We start from the raw sequence: 20873 nt of genomic DNA on the forward strand, positions 1-20873 counted from the left end.
GGTATGGAGATAGTTGGAAAACCTGAAGAGGACAGGATAGTTTTTATTCCACAAAATCGTACGTTTCCCGAGGGCTAGCAATATCGCGGGCTACAGCTTATGACTTCTAAAATCTTAGAATAAAATTCATCATGCTCTCTAACGAGAGACTATATTTTTTACCTATTTCGTGTTGTGGGTTGTGACTAATTTTTACAAGCTTATACTTAACTTGCAATGTATATGCGGGACAAATCTTGCAAGTTGAATTTGATCTACTTCCAGTGGTCAGATTGACTTGAAATTTGGCATAGTTATGTATCTCTGGTGACAACACAATCATTTGGTAGTGATATCTTGGTGTTCCGGCCAGGATTGTCTCTGCAGGATAGAACTCCTCAATGGTTCATGGTATCGACTTGAAATTTGGTACGGAATATGACTTTATGATAATATAACTACAGTCGGCAAAAAAACTTGTATTAAAAATGTTTTTCTATCAAAAAGCTTATTAAGTATTCGTTTTATAATAAAAAGGTAGCAGAATCTTAATCGACGATTGTAAGCGCTTAAAACGATGTCTCGAACAATATTAATTTTCGAAATGGCAATAATGGCAATATCATTCACTTGACTTTTAAAAACGTGAATTGTCACTTCGCTAAACACCATTTTCGTGCATTTTTCCTGTTTTCTTCGAGTTATTTCAGTTATCCCAAGAAGAAATCTTAAAATAATTGTAGTTAATAACTTATTCTGGTGCATTATCGAAGCAAAGACTAAAATTAAAACTAATTAACGTAGGTAAGGCATTTAATTTAGAGCACGCGGATTCACGCACCAGTCGTCACAATGGACAATCCCAATGAAAGCAATAATAAAAATGTGTCATTAAGTTTGATCGCGGCTTACGGCGCTTCGGATTCGGACTCGGACGACACAGAGACTCGATCAAATCATACGGGAAACGATTCAGATGCCGCAGAACTTAGTGAAATGGTGTTGAAGAATAACATTATAAATGCTTGTGCTCACGGACCGTTGTCGCGGCCTTCCGCCCGAGAGGAGGTCGAGAAGTCGCGGCACATGATCATAGACAGTTCGGAGAGTGGTGTAGTGGAATATGAGGTGACTGAGTATCGTGAGGACAGTGAATCTGACTCTAGTTCGTCAAGTGACTCCAGTGACAGCGATGTGGATTCCGTCAAGGATATCCTTGAAGAGCTGTCTAGCAGGTAGGTTGGTTTCATTCATATTCATAAGACAAAGTCATTAAATTAATTGTATAAGTTGTTATGAAGGCCTTTGAAAACCATGTTATGAAAAATCCTTAAATGTACAGTGTATTCACACAATCAAAACATATTTATGACGAAATCTTTTTAATTGTGAAAAATAAAGACTAAAAGTACATAAATTCCTGCAGATTCAGTGAGCTGAATGATTATTACCCACAATACATGTGATACATCATTTCAAGCTTCTTTGTCTGCTCTGCTGCAGTACAGTATATTATCTATCTCTTTGCCACTGCCCTATCTACATAAGAAAAGAAAATCAATTTTAAGTATAATTTATACATATAAAAGATAACTCATTCAGGTATACATTATACAATCACAGGAAGCAGCAGGTTAGTAATAATCACACAAATTATTCAATTGTTAATATTGTTGAATTTAAAATTAAATGGTTCATCCTCCATTTTGGACATTACTGTGATTCATATGGTCAATTATTTCATTGTTTTCCATCAACATTCCTTTAATCATGTCTTGTTCAAATCTCAAATGATATCTCATCATGATATTTCATAATCATAATAATAACTTTCCTAACTTTTAAAATAACAACATTCAAAACCTATTCAATACTTCCATTCAAATCAATTCAAAGCAAAGCTAAAACAAGCAAAGCATTAATTAACTCATTATGTAAATGTTGAAGAGGGGTGGACTGGTAGTTTTGTTTGATGACAGGGGTAGTCAGATCATATTTATGATTGATTCCGTAATTACACCACATCAAACCAGGTCTACCATTGTTTTATGCCTAGATAAATATATTTATCATGTTACTTAAGAAATTACAGAAATAAATTAAAATTAATTATGTATCTAATTAAAACATTCACTTTCTGTTCACATTACATAATATTATGTCATATCTTCACATCTAGTCTAGATACTGTTTTGCAATCTTAAATATGTAAATGTTTATTTTCTAGACTTCTTTGTATAGGTATAATGTTTTTGTGGTTGCTTTTAGATTTAGAACCTGTTATGTCTATTCAAGTTAATGAATTGCGTTTCTGATGCAATGATATAGCAGGATGTACAAAAAAAAAAACTGCTGATGAAAAATTAGAAATCCTGTTTCCCATTTTAACTAATTGTATTTAGTCAGAAGACATTGAGCTTATCATTTTTAGGTTGGTTTAAAAAAAACTAGATAGTCATTTAGCAAAAAAACAAAGACCAACATTGAACTAATTAAGAGCTAAATTATCGCTCAAGTAACCAAGGTTCTTCCTTTAGTCAGTTGTGACTTTTTTTACTAGCTTGACAGTAGGTAAGCTAAATTTGAAGCTTTTGCATGTTTTATGCTAGTTCTGTGGGGTTAAAGTTCACCAAAGAATAAAACCTTTAAAGATGCACTTGGACGAGGCACAGAACTGTTGCATTTAGTTTTAATACATAATGACTATAAGAAGCGCAATTTCTGTACTATATACAACAATTACCTTTCTACCCTGCTTGTAGCAGCAAAATAGTTCTAGTTCATTCAATTAGATCTCCTCTGTTGTAATGCCGTAATCATAAGTTAATAATGCCAAAAGTATGTACGTCCAAACATATGTATTTGCCTTGTACCACAAGATCTCATCAGTATTACATCTGCAACTAACCTTTATCTTAGTTCTGTAGCTAGATGATATGGTACACTGCCACACAATAAGACAGTAACATAGTAATATAAACATTTATGCAAATTCTAAATTACACATTATATAATTTTATGTTCTTAAATAAACTGTATCCTGCAGACAAACTGTGAAAAGAGTTTTGCAGGGCTATGTGCAAAAAAACTCTGTGAAAGAATGGCAAATAAATTATTTTCATTAAATCATAGTGTACCTCATATTGTTGTTTATTACAAGATGCAACTTTAGTAAAATCCAATCTGTTTCAGCCTTAAAAACCAGATGAATTTTCGATCACCCGCAAATATAGCTTTTATTGGTTCATGAAAATCACATTCCTCACAACACATCCTCGCACATCTCTAGTGGAAACGCATCCTAACTGAGCTTGAAACGCTAAATTTTGTATCATAATGCAATTTCATGTGTATACTGGGGCTAAAGCTTAAATGGTACCCCCAGCGAGGAGACGGAGACGCGGCAGAAGGCCGAGGTGCCGCGCGTGCAGGGCGAGCTCGGCTTCGACGACCTGCCGCCCATTGAGGACCTCGCCATCAGCCTGCCCGCGCAGGAGATGACGCGTATCGGCACCGTCGCCAGCATCGTTGATAGACTAGGTGAGCGTGACGGGTCCATACCGACTCGCAAACTTACTTGTTGAACGTCTGAATGTAATGTTTGTCAGAATGATCGTTTGTCATAACTCTTTTTCTCTAAATCCAATAATTGTTCAGAATTGTTACAAACCATGACCATTTAAAAATTAAAAAAAAATTAAGGTTTCAGTGGGAAGAAAAAAAATTTCAGAGTATAATCCGGTCAAACATTACGGTTTGACTAGCAAAGAGTATACACTTGCCGTGCGCTGCGCCGAGCGTGCCCGACCACAGCTGGAAAGTTTTCCGGGCAATATGAAAAATGATAATTTTATATTGCCAATAGTGTTTTTAGGTGCCATATTTATATGGTAAGGTGAGGGTAGAAAAGTAGAAGTTGTATTGTCATCAAATCTATAGGTAGTGCCGCCAGAGTTGAGGTCACGCGCACAAGAACATGTCATGTAATGACAACGGGATTTTGACATTCACTCATTCATTTAATTCATTCTCCTTTTATGCAATCAGTTCAACTCTCATGGCATACGTTTACCAAATTTCAAGGCAATGCGATCACTGGAAGCGAGTTAAATTCGACCTCGAAAGATTAGACCTCAACGAGTTTGCTTGTAATGGGCTAATTTCCTGAAAAATCTATTTAGTTCGTCATTTAAATCGTCAGAACATATTGAACACGTATTTTTTATTTTGACGTGGCGTCACGCAGTGCGGCACTTTTTAACACCAAGCTTGTTCTTTGTAATTTTTTGTTTGATTGATAAATGAAAACATTCATTTCCAGTATTTTCTGATAATCTAATGTCTCACTTTATACCAGGCTTTTGCCCATTATGGTGTTTTTTTTTAATACTAACTAATAACTGTGTTTATATACAGTTATAGTTCGAGCGTTTCCTGAGACGCCCGCAGTGGATCTGGACAGTGTTCTGTTCCTGGATAACGGGGCGAAGGCCCTGGGCAAGGTCTTTGACGTCTTTGGACCCGTAAGTACTCGATATTTAAATACTTACTTTGTCACATTCATATTCCTTTCCTCGCTAGAAAGACCCCGGCACATTTGAAATATTCCGGGTGTTGGATATAAAAAAGTGCAAAAATGTCCAAAAAGGTTCCCGAATGTTTTTAGGATTTGTAATGAAAAAATGGCAAAAGCAGATCTATTATAGTTTCAGCATTGTATGCCCGAGGTATACCTCCAGACTATTTTTTCATATTGCGTGCGTGCATATTAGACAAGAGAGGATGCGAGTTACCTGATGGTATCCAATCTCACCTTTTATTTGCATAACATTTTGAAAATACTTTTTTTATTGTACCTATCTCCTTTAACACGTAAAATGGGGATGACTTTTTTTCTGGTCTTGTGGGGTGTCGTTGGATAACTATTTAAATTGCGAAATTTTAAGCTTTAAAGCAGGTAGAAGATTTTGTTACATACAAATAAAAGCCGGATGTATGGAACAAACTAAACATAAGCAATTATTATTAAAAATTACAAACAGTGCTGGTCGCCAGTTCTGTTACCTTGAACTTGGCTTGACACGCTACCGCGGGTCTAGATCTAAAATTGTATGCTCTAAAGCAGGTACAAATTTTCGTTACATACAATATTAAGAGAGGAACAAACTAAACATAAGTAGTAATTATATTATCAAAAGCATCTTCATTGTAAAGTGCCACGAGGGTGCACTTTACAATGAAGATGCCTGGTTATATTTTTGTTACATTACACAACCATGTCAATAGTTCGCCAACTTGGAAGGCTTTTCGTGAGGACGCCCTTGAGTGGATGTCTGGTTTGCTTAATTTATTTATAGCGCACGCTGCCTCAGCATGCGATGCTTAGTCTGGCCTTGACACGGCCAGCTTGTTCTATTGCTCTGTTTGCATTGTTTGCGGCGGAAAGTAAATGAGATTCTCTTGGGGCCCCTTGAAATAATATTTGTTTGTATGTTTTTTTTTTAATTTCCCATGCTTGTGAAATTCGTATTATGTTGCCCGCGACTCCGTCCGCTTAGTATTCGTTTCGCAACGCGGGAACTATGCAATTTTCCGGGATAAAAACTATCCTGTGTCCTTCCCGGGACTCCAACTATCTGTGTACCGAATTTCAGCTAAATCGGTTCAGCGGTTTAGACACAGTTATATATATATATATAAGCTAATATATGTACCTACTGTGGTTTAGACGTGGCTGAATAACAAACATCGAAACATCTTCACAAACTTTCACATTTATAATATTAGTAGGATGTAGGTGACAGAACATGACTTTTCCCCCAAAGTCATTTTTCCCTCGGCTTAACTAATTAGCCTTTGCCTGCGGCTGCGGCTCGGGTGAATTAAACGTCTCGAGCATAAAATGGCGTGTTTCATGCACTGTTTGTAACAATTTACTATTTCTTGTCTTTGTTATAGTACTCGTTTGTCGTCTGTTACTGTTTGATAAGTATTTAAAGCCCTAAAAGAATTTCTTTGCTCACCCGCGACCTTATGATAGCTAAGTTTATGTAAGATATGCGTGTTCATGCAGTTCCTCCACCTCCACACTGTAAGAACACACATAAATCACACAAACCCATCTATCCATTGATATGGACCTGCGCAAAGTAACGCTTGATTAAAAAAAAATATTTAAAGCCCGTTTACAGATAGCACTTTGACTTTCGATCGATTTTGTAGTAATTGATACCTACGTCAGCATTACGGCTATTACCTTATGACTTAAATATTAGAACGCCGTATATAGTACCCATCTAAGATAGTAAAATCTTGCCGCAAGTATTTTATATGATTACGATTTACGACCTACATATTGAAAAACAACATTAAGGCCCCCGCTAACTCGCGCGGGTGCACGACATGGCGCGGCCGCGGTGTGCTTGTTTCGTGTCATCTAATAGAGCAGCAGCACGTTAGGCGGGTCTTAGCTCTATACAGTGGCGTAGCGTGGGTATCAACCGCGCGCCCGGGGTGGAAGAAAAGTTTGCCGTCCTCTTTAGGTTTTAAAAATCCATAGTACCTATACAAGATGTCAATACATTATTATTGTAACATTCAATTATAGAAAGGGGATTCCCCGATTTCGTCACAGTAAGTATAAGTAATGGAAAATTTCGTGCTCATTCTATACTCTATTTGTTCTAAGATGATTCAAATGACACATGATGATTATGTAACTTTGTGAGGCGGCAACTAATTTTTATTTTTTTCTAACAGAGATATAATGCTTGAAAAATGAAATCACATTAAAACTGCTGCGATTGTTCGAATATTTGAACTCAAATTTGCTAACAAATTGTTAAGTTACTGCGTAGGCACTTTGTTATATTAACTTATTTTCTTTAATGAACGCCCTTACAATGTTGTTTCAATAGGTCGCAATCGCTAAAGGTGAGGGTTATCGGTAAAAATAAAAGCGGTAAAATAAACGAACTTATTATTAATTTGCAAGATTGTTCGTCAGAGTCGGAAAGCGACACTCTAAGTGTTGAATAAATTATATTTAACGCGTAACGTTTAAACCAACAAATAATGCTATTGCCACTTTTAGCACTAGTAGGAGGGACTCTAGTTCCGTCAGTTTGGCATCTGTCATTTGAATCATGGTATAACAAATAGAATATGTTTAAATGGCCCTAATCGTATGTGCGAAAAAATTGTGAATTAGTATATTACTGTAGAGGCCGGGAAGTAGGGGGTTGCCTCTCAAAATTGCCGCCCGGGGCGGACCGCCCCCCCCACCCACTAAGCTACGCCACTGGCTCTATAGAAACCTATAAAAGCAGCACGCCACGCACGCGGGCACCCGCGCGAGAAAAGCTCTGCGTTTACAACAGAGATGTGCGAGGTAGCTGAGCGGTGCATGTGTAGCGAGGGTGTGGAACGTTGTGATTGTTTCCACCAGAAATTTGCGAGGTAGATGAGCGGTGCGAGGATGCGTCGCGAGGGCGCGCTACTAGAAACCGAGTACTCGTAAGACTCGCAACACGTCTTTTCCTTGTTAAAAACACCCCCGACGCAAAAAGAGGGGTGTTATAAATTTGACCGCTGTGTCTGTCTGTGCACCGATTTGAAATCAGGTTTTCTAGCGATGGTTCTTCTTAGACATTCATCAAAATCGATTTAGCAGTTTTTGAGATATTGAACTTTGAAGTGACAAAGTCGGGCGTTTTCCAACTTTTGGTTGGTTAGGTTATGTATCTAGAAAAACCTCGCTCCACTGAGCTCTTTCCACCAGGGCTCTGCAGAACTAGGATGGTTTTGACGCTTTGTACCAGATTCGAAAAACGCCAGATTCGCGGAACGCCAGATTTGCACGATGCCAGATTTCAGATTCGTTTCTTGTCAGCATTATTTACCATTTTCGGCTCAGGCTCGTTGTGTCTGCTGTCTGGTTCAAATCCAGCCTCGCACCTTTGAGTTTTTCTAAATTCATGTGTGAAATTACATTTGAAATTTACCACGAGCTTTACGGTGAAGGAAAACATCGTGAGGAAACCTGCACAAACCTGCGAAGCAATTCAATGATGTGTGTGAAGTTCCCAATCCGCCCTAGCCCTCTCATTCCGAGTGGAGGCCTGTGCCCAGCAGTGGGAACGTTTATAGGCCGGGTTGATGATTGTGCGAATCTGGCGTTCTGCGAATCTGAAAATCTGGCATTATGCGAATCTGGCGTTTTTCTAATCTGGTGCAAAGCGTCAAAACCGCTAGGATAGGTAGGTAAATGAAGCGTTTCCATTGGTCCATGACCAACGTTCCTGGCGCATCTTTGGCGGGCGCGCGGCCTAACGCTTTGTGGTCCCCCAGGTGACAGAGCCGCACTACTGCGTGCGTTTCAACTCGCAAGAGCACGTGAAGGAGCGCGGCGTGGCCCCCGGCATGGAGGTCTACATCGCGCCCAAGACCGAACACACAAACTACGTGTTCCTTGCCGAGCTCATGAAGTATGTACATCTTTTGCAACTAATCATTCATCGTCATCATCACCATCATCTCAGCCGCACATGGTTAAACTTTGAATGTGATACAAAATTAGGGTGTCGAGTTCAGACTAACACACTAAGGTCCACTTGCAGTAAACACATAAATCTCGAATTAGCGTTAAGCTCAGTTTAGTAGTGTCAAATTGTATGGAACTGTCAAGCTTAAGCCTGGATTAAGTACTAAATCTACGATTTATTTTTTCCTGCAAGACGACCTTACTAGTTTGTTGAAATTAGTCTCGATGCGGTTTCCATACATTGTAGAAATTATATTACGAACTCAATGTGTGGAAATTGCAAATTTTATCTAATTAATTTTAATAAATAGTTAATGCCTTAACCCAGCATTAACTGAGCTTAACATGCTGATTTTGGTAGGTATACACTATCCCATCGTTGAACACAGGCCTCCTCTCAGGATGAGACGGATTGACACACCATTGAATTTGCTTCGCAGTTAATGCAGGTTTCCTCGCGATGATTTTCCTTCACCTTACAGCTCGTAGTAATTTACAACAAATAATAATTGGGTGGATTAAAAAGTATAATGACAAAAATGAAGCGCACCAAAGTTCAGGAATGGGGGCGGAATTTTAACTGGCTGTATTTTCATATTTTTTTATTTAATTTACTAACTGACGGACTAAATAGACTAGCTTCGTTTCTGGAACATATTCTAATAGTTCATTATACATCCATACGTGTATTTACTGAAAGTTATTAATTCCCAGAGTGAAAGGCTCAGACGCGTCGTGGCTCAACGACGTAGAGCCCCCTCCGCATCAAGTGGAGTACTCCGACGACGAGGAGGAGCGCCGCGCCAACAAGGCGCGCAAAGAACAGAAGCAGCGCCCGGACGACTCCGACGGGGAAACCTCCAAACAGCGCAAACCCAGAAACCAAAGACCCTCAGAATCCAGCAGCAGATTCGGCAGCGGCCCCAGTCGCGGCCGCAACCCCTTCTCCGCCGGCTCTAGAAGAAACCCGAACGCTTTCACCAGATTCGCCCGACCCTGGCCGAACATGGACATGAGGACGCCACCCCCGCACCCGAATGACGGAGGTTTCGGCTTCAACGCCCCTCCGATGTTCCCGATGCCTTTTAACGCGGCGACTCCGCCTCCGTTCATGGGGAATGCTTTCCAGTTCGGAGCGGGCCCCCGCATGCCTCCCATGATGCCCCCCTTCCGCCACGGCGTGCCGGTGTTCGGGGGCAACTTCTGCGCCCCCGCCGGCCAGCCCCCGCAATGGGTCAACGGGCCCCCACCTCCGCCCGGGACGTAACTCACGCGACGTCATACGAATTATCTCATAATAATTAGCTTATACTTTAGCGCTGTAAACTTCTAATACAAAGTGTGGTTATCCAAAAAAATATATTTATATGAAATAAATATGATTAATGTGGTAAGAATTTTTATTTTTTTTAATTTCATGGTTGCCTCGCATGTTTGGTTGTGTGTGTAAAAAATACATATGGCTTAAATTAAAAGTCCGATCATTTTGTAATTTCTTTATTAAATATTTCATTGTTAGAAAGTAACTAACGATTGAATTTCATAATTGTTAAAAATAATAAAAAGAGGTTCATACAATAAAAGATTAAATCTAAAAAATACTGCTCTCGGACTATGCAGAACAAAACGCATACATCATGTCTGCTGCCCATAATTGACGAACGCAACTGGTCTAATTAAAAAACATAATTTTGCACTCACATGATCACAACGTAAAATGTAAACCATTTCACATACAGGAATATAAAAATCAACATACAACTAAACAGCTTTGTCCAAATATCAGAAACTAGAATAGAACTCTCCGGCCGCAATGCCTGCCTGGACGGGCGCTCATATAATTTTGCCATCGTAATAAAACTATAACAATATTGATTTCACTTGTGATTCGATTACTACGCTAAATCTCTAAAAATATTAGTAACTAAACATTTACTTACTAATGAATATATTTCACGTGCCAATATTGTAATTTCTTTATTTTAAATGCTCTTTTTGCACAATCGTTTTCTGTCAATCTATTCATCAGTAAGCACCTTCATAAGTATAAGTTTCATCCGTCGTAACCAAATAATTCAACATAAACATAATCATACGCCGTTAGCAACTAAACAGTATTGAGATAAAAAAATATTTCACATTGGCACAAGTAGAGATACGCAATATTTTGTTGACATTCTTAATCTATTCAGTGTAACCCATAATATAGTGCCTCGCCAAAGCTGCAGTTTTGTTTGGAGGTTTAGTATCTCTAATTTGCCAGTGCGACACAAATTGAATGCACGGTTTAAATGCGACAATTCGCAAGCATTTCCAACGTTAATTCAATAGCGTTTGCCATCGCAACACGCGACTGTCAGGCCGATCGCTAACACTTAAAACTTAACGACAACACAAATTAGCCAATAGGGCCGCTTTAAATATAGCTAATACGAATTTCAGACGTCATTAACACTATGGCATGGGGTACGTCAAACATTTCGGGAGTAACTGATGACAATAAATAAAATGTTACCTAGGGTTTATTATAAAAATACAGTTTCCTATATTAAATAATCCTCGATAAGTATAGCTTGCCATCTGAGACTCGTGGTTATATGCCTCTCGGGCTCTCGCCGACGTCCACCAACGATTCGGTGTCGGTCAGCTGTCAAAGCGCATTTAAGACAACGGAATAGAGCAGTCTTCCATTATAAACGTAAATAATTAATCAGCGAATGATCCTTAAAATAATTCGACATATCACTAATTGTAAATTACTATAATTTGATCGAATATAAAAATTAGGACTTAAACCTAAAATATTAAAATTGATTCAAATAAAATTACGTCTCAACTACTCTAGTATTTGAAGGTTATAATTTTGTTTCGATTACACGTTAGGAACTATTCTACTGTACAGATATTTATGAAAATAATGTTTGAAAATCCAAAGTAGTGAGTTACATAATACTTTCAAGACATCGACATTTAATGCGAACACGACTGACAGAGTAAAGCGTAGGTAACGGTTCGCGAAGGACGCTCGCGCATCAAAGTATAAGGTACTTAAGGTATAGGTTTGTTCTATTACGAAACATAAGAGCGGCCATTGGGCTGTCTCACAGCCGCGGCTGCTGCCTGACAGCGGTTACACTAGTTGCGTTATATTTATATACGACTACGATACGTTACTCATTGCTTTTACAGGCAAAACGATTAAAGAAATATATGTTATCATTACATCATATCAATACAATAATGTCCAGCTAGAATTAAGCTTAACATCGTATCACTTGTTCGTGTGGTGTTGTTCAGTTAATATTTAGAATAAGTTTTATCTAAGACACTACTCGCTACTGTACTAGTATTCACAGAGATGATACAGCAAGGGAAGGCGGGACGGACCGGAGTCGCGTCGCTTACGCTAGAGAGTCGCAGTGAGAATAACAACCACCAACCTGTCCCAACAAAAACATTCTGCTGTAGAAAATACACGGTAGGAAGTAACTTCTTGATACCTGATCGGTAACGTTTAAAAAAATGTGACAGTAATACAGGGCTACCACAATAAATGGTAAGTGGGGAAGATGAGTTTTCACAACACTGCTCGGTCCTGCCCAGTGGCCCGCAATATTGGAAGAATGAAGCGTCACTCGCGCCTGCGTGCGTCGAGCAGTGTATCGGAAAAGGGAAAAAACATCGAAGGCAACTTTATAGTGCACATTTTGTATATAATTATTGGGTATATACTTTCTATAACATATACATATGTAGTAAATATGCTGCCTCTATGTAGATATTCGCAAAATATTCTGTACATAACTTTGCTTGTGTACAATGTTCTACATGAATATTCATTAGCCATATAAGGTACTTAATATATAGTTATTGCGGTGGGTCATAACACTGTTAAGATTCTAAAGTGACATGGATCGAGGTAGGCCTACAATTTAGTCTAGTCTTAATACTTATATTGCATTTCTATGAATAAAACCACATTTATCACTATCAGACCTAACAATGTGATGTGAATAGCGCACTTAATTTAGAAAAATAAGAGTCCATTTCTTAGTTCTGTTCTATTTCACCTCGAATTGTCTAGTCTATGGTTAACAACATATACGTACATTTGTGTGCAATTATGAAAGAATCGGTACTTTATGCAGAGTTTGTTTCAGTTCCTCAAACAGCGATACAGTCGCATATGGGAATCGAAATAAAAAAGTATCAAAAACCATCCGAGCTGTTAACCACCGGCAAGACAAACGAGACTGTATAAGCGCTTACACGCATACGTACAATAAATGTTGTGTAAACTTAAAGAGTTCTACGTATCCTACGAACTAATTGTCCCATGTTCCTTTAACAGTAAAGTACGAGGCACAATCGTAATTGTCATGTAGAACATTGCTGAGATTGTGACGTTTCATTTGTTTAGGTATACGGGCTGATTCTAATTGAGTATCACGTTTAAAAATGTAAAGCTTATGCCGTTACGGTATATCTATTACACCACAGTAGCCTAGCGTCCGGGGGCAAATACGACCGCGTTATGCCTCTCACTCTTACACGCCCCGGACCAGCAGTGGCGGGTTTTAATTTCAGTAAAATAAATTAATTTATTCACCACCAATCTAAATGCATATTACGACAGTCATTTTGCTTAAATTTACTACGTCATTGTGGTAGCATCGCGGGAATTAAGTCGTACATATTGTGATGCGGGAAGACTTGTACACGAAAATTCTAATTGTACCTCTTAGGCCAGGCTGTCCGTGCGTTGGACCAGAAACCATTGGAGAGAAACGCGGCTATACGCTAGAGCAGGGACGGCGATGGTGAATGTTCCACTGTTTCATTAAAATCATTTATAATAATCTCGCTATAACGGGCATCACAGTCTCTCGAGTTAGCATACATAAGTAGTTAGGATGGACGAAAATAAAACTATGATTGAACAACATACAGTCGAATTATTTGATTCCTGGCCCACCGTAAAATGTTTTCATAGTAAGCACCATAATTAGGGTTATAACGGCACTTCCGCAAAAAATCATACCCCTGCCTTCGTATCCTCCTACGGATAATTTTTGCAGAGTTATAACAGATTCACTTACCAACGTAAGTTAATAACATTCAATATATCCGTTTGGGAGTTGTTGTTTGTAAAATATAATTTGCCTTTTCTTAATTAAAATTATTTGTTTACCTAATTTGTAGTTCTAGTAAAAAAGTATAATTTTTGACATTTTATATTATTTTTGATATTTTTCTAGGTCTTTCTTTTATATAAGTTTCTTGCGGCGCATTACTCTTGGCAATGATGGTCTTTCCGAAAGCGCTGGTAGTTTAAAAAAATACGTGTAAAAGTGCCCATTGCGGTCTATTTACTGAATAAATGATTTGGATTTGAATATATTTTCACTTCCACTTTGACCTTCGTCTTCGCGGAGCCGCTTTTGAACTCCGCAGTCGCTTCCGCCTCCGCTACGAAGGCCTCCGTTATAACCCTAGTCACAATGACTTGTAAAGTTTCACAGTGAGTTACGAGTACGATTCACTTGGCCAGTTAGTACATTTGATGGTCAGTGACGTGCCCGAAATATTTTGTCGCGTGCAACAACTGGGATCATAAACTGATATGCGTGCCATTCGTTCGCCATCCCCTGCGTTAGAGCGACAAGTATATTTAGGTAGCTAGTAAACGTAAGACTTACGCCTTGTTTTACCACTCTGTTATAATATGTGACAGATATCTATAAATATTAATGGGCAGGCCACATAGCACGTAGAACAGATGGCCGTTGGGGCCGAAAAGTTCTCAAGTGGAGACCGCGGGTCGGCAAGCGCAGCGTAGGACGTCCACCAACGAGATGGACGGATGAGCTGGTTCACGGTGGATGCAAGCCGCTTCCAACCGAAGCAACTATGGGGGAGGCCTATGTCCAACAGTGGACGTCCTACAGCTGACATGATGATGATGATACAGTGACGGTATTATTATCTGTCAGATAAAATAATACGGATTTAACCGTGGTGAAACTGGCCCTTAGATAAGTTGCAGGGTTTTGTCTGCGACTTTATCAAATGGGCATGCAACTGGACTGTGAGTTTTAAGTTAAGCCATTATTATCATAATACCGAGGTCAGAGCAATGCTACCACAATAATCTATGTGTACCCCGCAGCTGCCAACCGCCAAAACATTAACAGCTAGTGAACAGTAAGCTTCGTTTGAAGATCTAAAGTGTACGAGGCAGACGTGGACACCTAAGTGTTATTCTCTACGGGTCTGATGGTGCAATCCCCTACGGTAGTTATGGGGGTTATCGTGACCGAGCTGGGGGTTGAGACCGGGGGGGCAGGGGCTTCTGGTACCGGTTCGACTTTGTCTTCCTTTTCCTCGTTGTTGGGTGGCAGTTTGACGATCTGGCAGTCTCCGACGGTCATGATTTGCGTTTCGACGGCGACTGGGGGCACGTTCTCTTCGGGCTCGACGCGCGTGCTGTCGTCGTCGTCTGAGGAGGAGTCGGAGACGTCTATGGTGCGGTCGTGTGAGGTGTCGGTGGTCGCGGACTGGTCGGCGTCCACGTTGCGGTCGGGGTCCACGCTGGTCACGCCGTACCCGTATGCCGCGAGGGCCGGGTTGTACATCATCTCGGTTAAATAGGAGAAATCGCCGAAAGGTAGGTTTGTAGCGTTGTAGTTTTCGTTCGGGCGTCCATCTGGAAATGAGAGTATTTTAATATTTAATGGAAAGTTTTTATACAGTATTTATTGGCGTTATTGTAACATTGGTCTGGCTGTTTGGACGACGTGTTAACAATTGCAGTCTTGGGCTATTGTAAGTTGAAAAAATAATAAATATAAATAAAATGTAGGTGTTTAATCAAAATTACGTCCAGAACTGTTTAACCCAGCTACATCTACGATTACTATATTAAACAATATAATTAAAACTGAATATCAGCAATTGGACTAGCCGTTTTGCTATACAACAAAACTCCTTATAGGTACAGAGATTAGAGTTAATATTGTCCAACACGGTATCATTTACCGTTTGGCAGATAGCAACGGTAATTGACACTGCACCCTTTGCGCGTTAAACAATTAACGTACTTGGTTCTAGCAAGACCTGAGATTTACACTAATGCCTATCTACTATTAGTAAGCATAACATTGCAAGCAAAGCAGGCGGAATAGTAAAGTAATGCTGACTTACCAGTTAATTACGGATATCAAATAATTATGTAAATATTAAACGTATTAGTACTGCATTCCCCACAAGAGCTTGTACAAAGATGTCGTTATTATTAGTTATATTTTGGCTAAATGAGATTTACACTCGGATCTGAAACTAAAAAGTCCAAGGTTTGTATAGACGCGACGCATTTTTCATTGCGATAATAATCTGTCCTGTTACAGTGCCGTGCATTGGGCCAATCCCAGGGTAGGCAGCGCTAGCTAGCCCCAAATCCCTCAGCATGTTGGCAGCTACCAGCCAGCCAGCGTTGCTTACCCTGGATTGACCCAATATTCAGTCAAGTGCAAAGATACAAACGGCCAAAGTTACAAAAATATGTATACATACATACACGACCTTGATGTTCAATGTATAAAGTCGTGTACCTAAATCTGGGCCTCCTGTGGGCTTGCTTGTCAACAGAGAGGATAGGTACGTTTATCACAACACATTTTATAGTTATCCAACTGAGTATACCTAGTGCCATCCACGAATACGCGTGATTTTGTAAAAATTAGACATAATGTAATAAGAACCACGGCACGCGTCATACTGAATGACTCTACCTATAATTGACACCATTTTCTAATAATCAGAAGATACAACTCATATAAACATAATTGTATTATCATCGAAACTAAAGATGTGTATCCGAATTTCAGATCAATCTGTCAACAGGCATAATAATAAATAAACGAAAAAGGAAGATGGTCAAAATTCAGTAACTACGTTCGAAACACACAAGACCAACAGTGAGGTAAATTAAAGCCTTTTAAAGATTTTATTTTATTAATAAAAAAATATATTTTGTTCAATTAAAGGTGTGGGGGTAATTATTTACTGCTCTGTGCATTCGAACATACGCAATTATTTTAATGTTGTTAGTTATTATTAAAGCCCATTTATAGATATGTAAATCTCATGTAAGCCAAAAATTATGGCAAAACGACATCATCTGACTTAAGTATACCGAAGAGCCCGTGTTAGTAGCAGGCCATGCTAAAACGTGTAAATACTAACAAATTTTGTTCAAGTCCATTTGTATTCCGTACTGCATCTGTAAGTCGGTACCTAGGGACAGACTGGAGATTAGAGCTACGAAACACAAGGAGGCTACTCAAGAGATTCGAAGTTTGTTTAACGTCTCTCTCACACTCTTGTTAAATTCTATTAGCATGAGCGGGATGACAAAATTCGAAAATCGGAATTCGTTGTTTAAAACCAGAGGCCTTATTGTCTTGGAATCTACACTTGGAATCACAATCGTTTCCACCATTTCTTTCTGTCACACGGTATAGGATGCGGTTAGAAAGAGACGGTGAATGCGATCGCGAACGTCAGCGCGTTAGACAATACAATACGGCCTCCGTTCTGAGTAGCATGAAATAAAAGGTCAAAAGTAAAAGTTGCAACAAATTAAAAAAAATGGGTTCAAGGAAATGGCTAAAAATGTAAACAGATCACACACCTAGTTAGAAAGCGTATCAATGCAGAAACAGTGGCAAAATATCTCAAAAATTCTCAATTAAAATTGTGTATTATTTTTATTTGATACGCCTTCTACCTTTGCAATATAAGGTTCGACGCGTAGTTTAAATTCACTTTTTGTTTTTTGACAACATACTGATTAGCAGTGGTAAGTGCAGATGAGGTAAAATTTTTAACTCACTCCATTAAAGAGGAAGGATTGTTTACATATTTGGCCGTTTCTATTGCGTACAATTTCACCTCAATACAAAGCACGACGCACACGGGCAATAATTAAAATTGTTATAGCTAGTAATTAAGCTATAAGCATTCTTTCTCAATTCGGCTCACCACAATATGCACGTGTCAGAGCCATACAAATTGTTTTTGTCTCGACTTAAATTATCGAAATAAAAGCGTGTTAAAAATCCGCCTGAAAAAAAAAACCTATTGCCTCTGCCGACACATAACGTGTGTGATAATGTGACACGCTAGAAATAACAGTCAGATTCATATTGCAGCGAGCCACAATGAGTTTATTTATTTATTTAGTAACTAGCTTATGCCCGCGACTTCGTCGGCGCGGACCTAGGTTATCAAGCGGTGGCGCCCTCTACCGGAATAAAAAGTATCCTATGTAATCCTAGGCGCTTAAGCTATCTCTATACCAAATTTCATCAAAATTGGTTCAGCGGTTTCGACGTGAAAGCGTAACAGACAGACAGACAGAGTTACTTTCGCATTTATAATATTAGTACGGATGTATGCATGTTATCGTATCTAATATCACTATACCATCATTTACTTAAGAAAAAAATATTGAAAGTCTGGTCCGAATAAGTTAACAACATACCTAGTTTAAGTTTTAATCTTGGCCTTGGCGAAGAAGCAGAAAAATAAAAATATGCCATACAAAATAATGATTTTATTCAAAGATACTAACAATAGGCGGAACGTAACAAAAGCATATGCGAAAAAACAAAAACGCACACATGCTCGGCAGGCACACACACGCACACAAAATGTGGGAAATCCACACGAGCGTGATCTAATAGATGCTTAGTCATGGCACAAAAACGTTTACTGTACTAATGAGTCAGTGCTTTGGACTCATTTGTCTAGCTGTTTATTTGAACTATTTGGTGCACGACATTAGCTCGTCGCAAAGTATTTTAACCCTAGTTACTAAACATGATGCTCATGTATGGCTACTTGCTGAAAAAAAATCTCGATTATTGTTAAGCTCACCTTGTTGTCAAATTTACCGACTAAATCAAGATTTAATTCTTTCAACAAGTGTAAACTATTGAATAAAGTGAGATCAATAACAATATACTTGATTTGATATTAAAATGTGATGTGCCTTTTATATACTTTAGCATCTTAAACCTTTAAAAAAAAAACAGAATTTCGTAACATTATACTCTTATTTATTCTAGAAACAAATAACGTTCAAAAACTTCTGTAACAAAATATTTAACGAAACGAAAATCGGCACACCCATAATTTACCATTTGTGTTAAAAAATAAAAATTAAACGCTTAAATATACATAAACAACAAACTACACCTACATTAAACATTAAAAAAACATAATTTTTCCATTCAAATAATTAACAAGCGCGATAATCACAAAGACACATCTCTTTGACATGACAAACCTAGCCTACGCTAATAGCATAGCGTAATTATAACAATTAGTGAGGCAACTTGGCTATGGACCGGGCCCGCGTCCCTCCTTCACATGCTTTGTCTATCCGACCTTCAAAGTGCGCCGGGACTCAAGACTATTATACGCAACAGGGAATATGCATGGAACACAAACTAAAACATCTAATCTTTCATTCCATTTCATTATAGAAGAATTAAATTTACTATGGGCTTTCTATGTTCTTCGTGGCATATTATGACGTCTTAGTACACATCTGATCTCTCTGTCTACTTGACAATTAAGAACGTCCATATCTTCGTATTTTTAAAGATATTTAAAAAAAAACTTGTTTAAAAGATATGTTTAAACAAATAAAAAAAAAATCTTGCATATTCCCTATTAGCGCTGCGACAAAAAGTGCGCTTAGTATCAAATATCATTACGCTACGTAAATATACTTAGCGGCAAAAAATCTGGCCCTTAAATGTATGCAGCAACAGGTAATTTTGTATGTAGAGTAGCCATATTTTGTGCCGCTGAGTTTTGCGTTCACACTTATGCTTCTTTCCTTAAAAACCGACAATAGGGACGTCCCACGCACCTGGTCTATTCGGCATGAGATAGTTCTTCGGCGGGCGTCCGCGTTTCCTCTTCAGGAGCAGCTGCTGGCCGCTCGGGGACATCGGCACTTGGCTCAGCCCCATCACTGTCCCGCCGGTAAGTACGCAGCCTTCCAAGTCTGACGAGAAAATCAATGGGCAATTTAGGGACTACAGTTTGCAGTACTGGAACAAAAGAGAAGCACGGTGCGAACGGCAAACCAAAAAAAAGGATAAAAAATAAAAAGAAGGATTCGCAAGCAACAGATGGTATAGAGGAGCTATGTCAAACATGCGGTCTATTGAGCATAATCCTGTTGGCCGAACCAATGGGCTAGCTTTCTCAAAAAAACTGCAATTAGTCTATCAGTGTCAATTGGATTATCAGCAAATAGTGAACACGTATTTTTCTTTTGTCAAATAAAAAATGAAGCTATAGACGTCATGCCCTGCGACACTTTTTAGCATGGCGCTGGCGCGACGTCACGGACCCCCACTCCCGAACTAGAAAGCACTTCATCTTTGTCACTTTTTGTTTATTTAGCAAAAGAAAAAAATACGTATCCATTATTTCCTGATAATATACTGTCGAACCAAAAATAATGTTTTTTATTTTTTACTTTTTTTACCCAACAAAACTAGAAACTACCCAATTCTGAAAACAAAGTGTTAGTGTTCTTAGTGTTCTTTTAAGTCGCTACACTCTTGACAGTGGTCGTGGTCGGCTTTCTTGGGCAAATAATGTGGCGGTTACCTCTTGCCTTCCACACCGCTATTCTAGAGTCCAAACTTCATAATTGGCAATAGAGTGCTGCTGCCCACTCACATGTTCAGTCATTTGTCTTCATACTATTAGGTTTAGCGGCCCACCTTATCTAGTGTTTTTGGTCCATCCTAACTTTGAGTTTGACATGGCTGAAGAGCATGGGGAGTGAATAACTAAATAATTCAAGGTAAAAAATAATAATACAGAAACAGAATAGAAGCCGAAATTAATTAAAGATTACGATCAGAATCACACAACAAGATCTTTCATCATTTTGGTACAATCTAATTAAAATTTGATCTAACATCCCCACTAGGATCACCTTTTGCGGTATACTCGTAATTATTAAAATATGAGAATCAGGTCACTCAAGTACAGGTAAAGGTTGCCTGGAAGAGATCGCTCTTAAGCGATAAGGCCGCCTATTGCTCACCTTGTAATTTTTTTTTCTCTGTGTATCTGTTTTCTGTATCGCTTACTATGTCTGGTGTACAATAAAGAGTCTTTGTATAGTATTGTATTGTACAGTATTTGTAGTCGAGGTAAGCTGGACATGTTTCGAACCAATGTGGTTCTTTCAGATATCGGGTATCTTTTATTAACACAATCAATACCGTTTATAACGACATCATTTATAACAACATAA

The 20873-nt window shown here is 38.7% G+C and overlaps 2 protein-coding genes across 4 annotated transcripts in view; one reads left to right on the plus strand and one right to left on the minus strand.

The window, feature by feature from the left end:
- The first annotated feature begins 592 nt into the window (after window positions 1-592).
- Window positions 593-9920, plus strand: LOC141440797 (uncharacterized). Its single transcript, XM_074105341.1, has 5 exons — window positions 593-1214; window positions 3365-3519; window positions 4396-4502; window positions 8329-8465; window positions 9236-9920. Exons 1-5 carry the CDS (start codon window positions 832-834, stop codon window positions 9786-9788), a joined length of 1335 nt encoding a protein of 444 aa, XP_073961442.1. The 5' UTR covers window positions 593-831; the 3' UTR covers window positions 9789-9920.
- A 3876-nt stretch (window positions 9921-13796) lies between these two features.
- The window catches only part of LOC141441311 (uncharacterized), a 31069-nt gene continuing 23992 nt past the window's right edge, over window positions 13797-20873 (minus strand). For 2 of the 3 annotated variants that reach the window (XM_074106004.1, XM_074106002.1), the window contains exons 10-12: window positions 19464-19601; window positions 16766-16816; window positions 13797-15227 (exon numbers count right to left, since the gene is read on the minus strand). In XM_074106004.1, the coding sequence (XP_073962105.1) occupies window positions 14773-15227; window positions 16766-16816; window positions 19464-19601 (644 nt within the window). In that variant the 3' untranslated portion in view covers window positions 13797-14772. The remainder of the gene's footprint in view (window positions 15228-16765; window positions 16817-19463; window positions 19602-20873) is intronic. The other variant, XM_074106003.1, reaches the window with a different exon arrangement.

The sequence above is a fragment of the Choristoneura fumiferana genome, chromosome 23, assembly GCF_025370935.1.
Source record: "Choristoneura fumiferana chromosome 23, NRCan_CFum_1, whole genome shotgun sequence".
Lineage (NCBI taxonomy): Eukaryota > Metazoa > Arthropoda > Insecta > Lepidoptera > Tortricidae > Choristoneura > Choristoneura fumiferana.

What these genes read in the sequence shown, in the direction of transcription:
- LOC141440797 (XM_074105341.1), top strand. Translation starts at nt 832, where the DNA reads ATGGACAATCCCAATGAAAGCAATAATAAAAATGTGTCATTAAGTTTG. An exon ending in CTTGAAGAGCTGTCTAGCAG is followed by an intron (nt 1,215 to 3,364) that starts GTAGGTTGGTTT and finishes TGGTACCCCCAG; the next exon opens with CGAGGAGACGGAGACGCGGC. An exon ending in CAGCATCGTTGATAGACTAG is followed by an intron (nt 3,520 to 4,395) that starts GTGAGCGTGACG and finishes GTTTATATACAG; the next exon opens with TTATAGTTCGAGCGTTTCCT.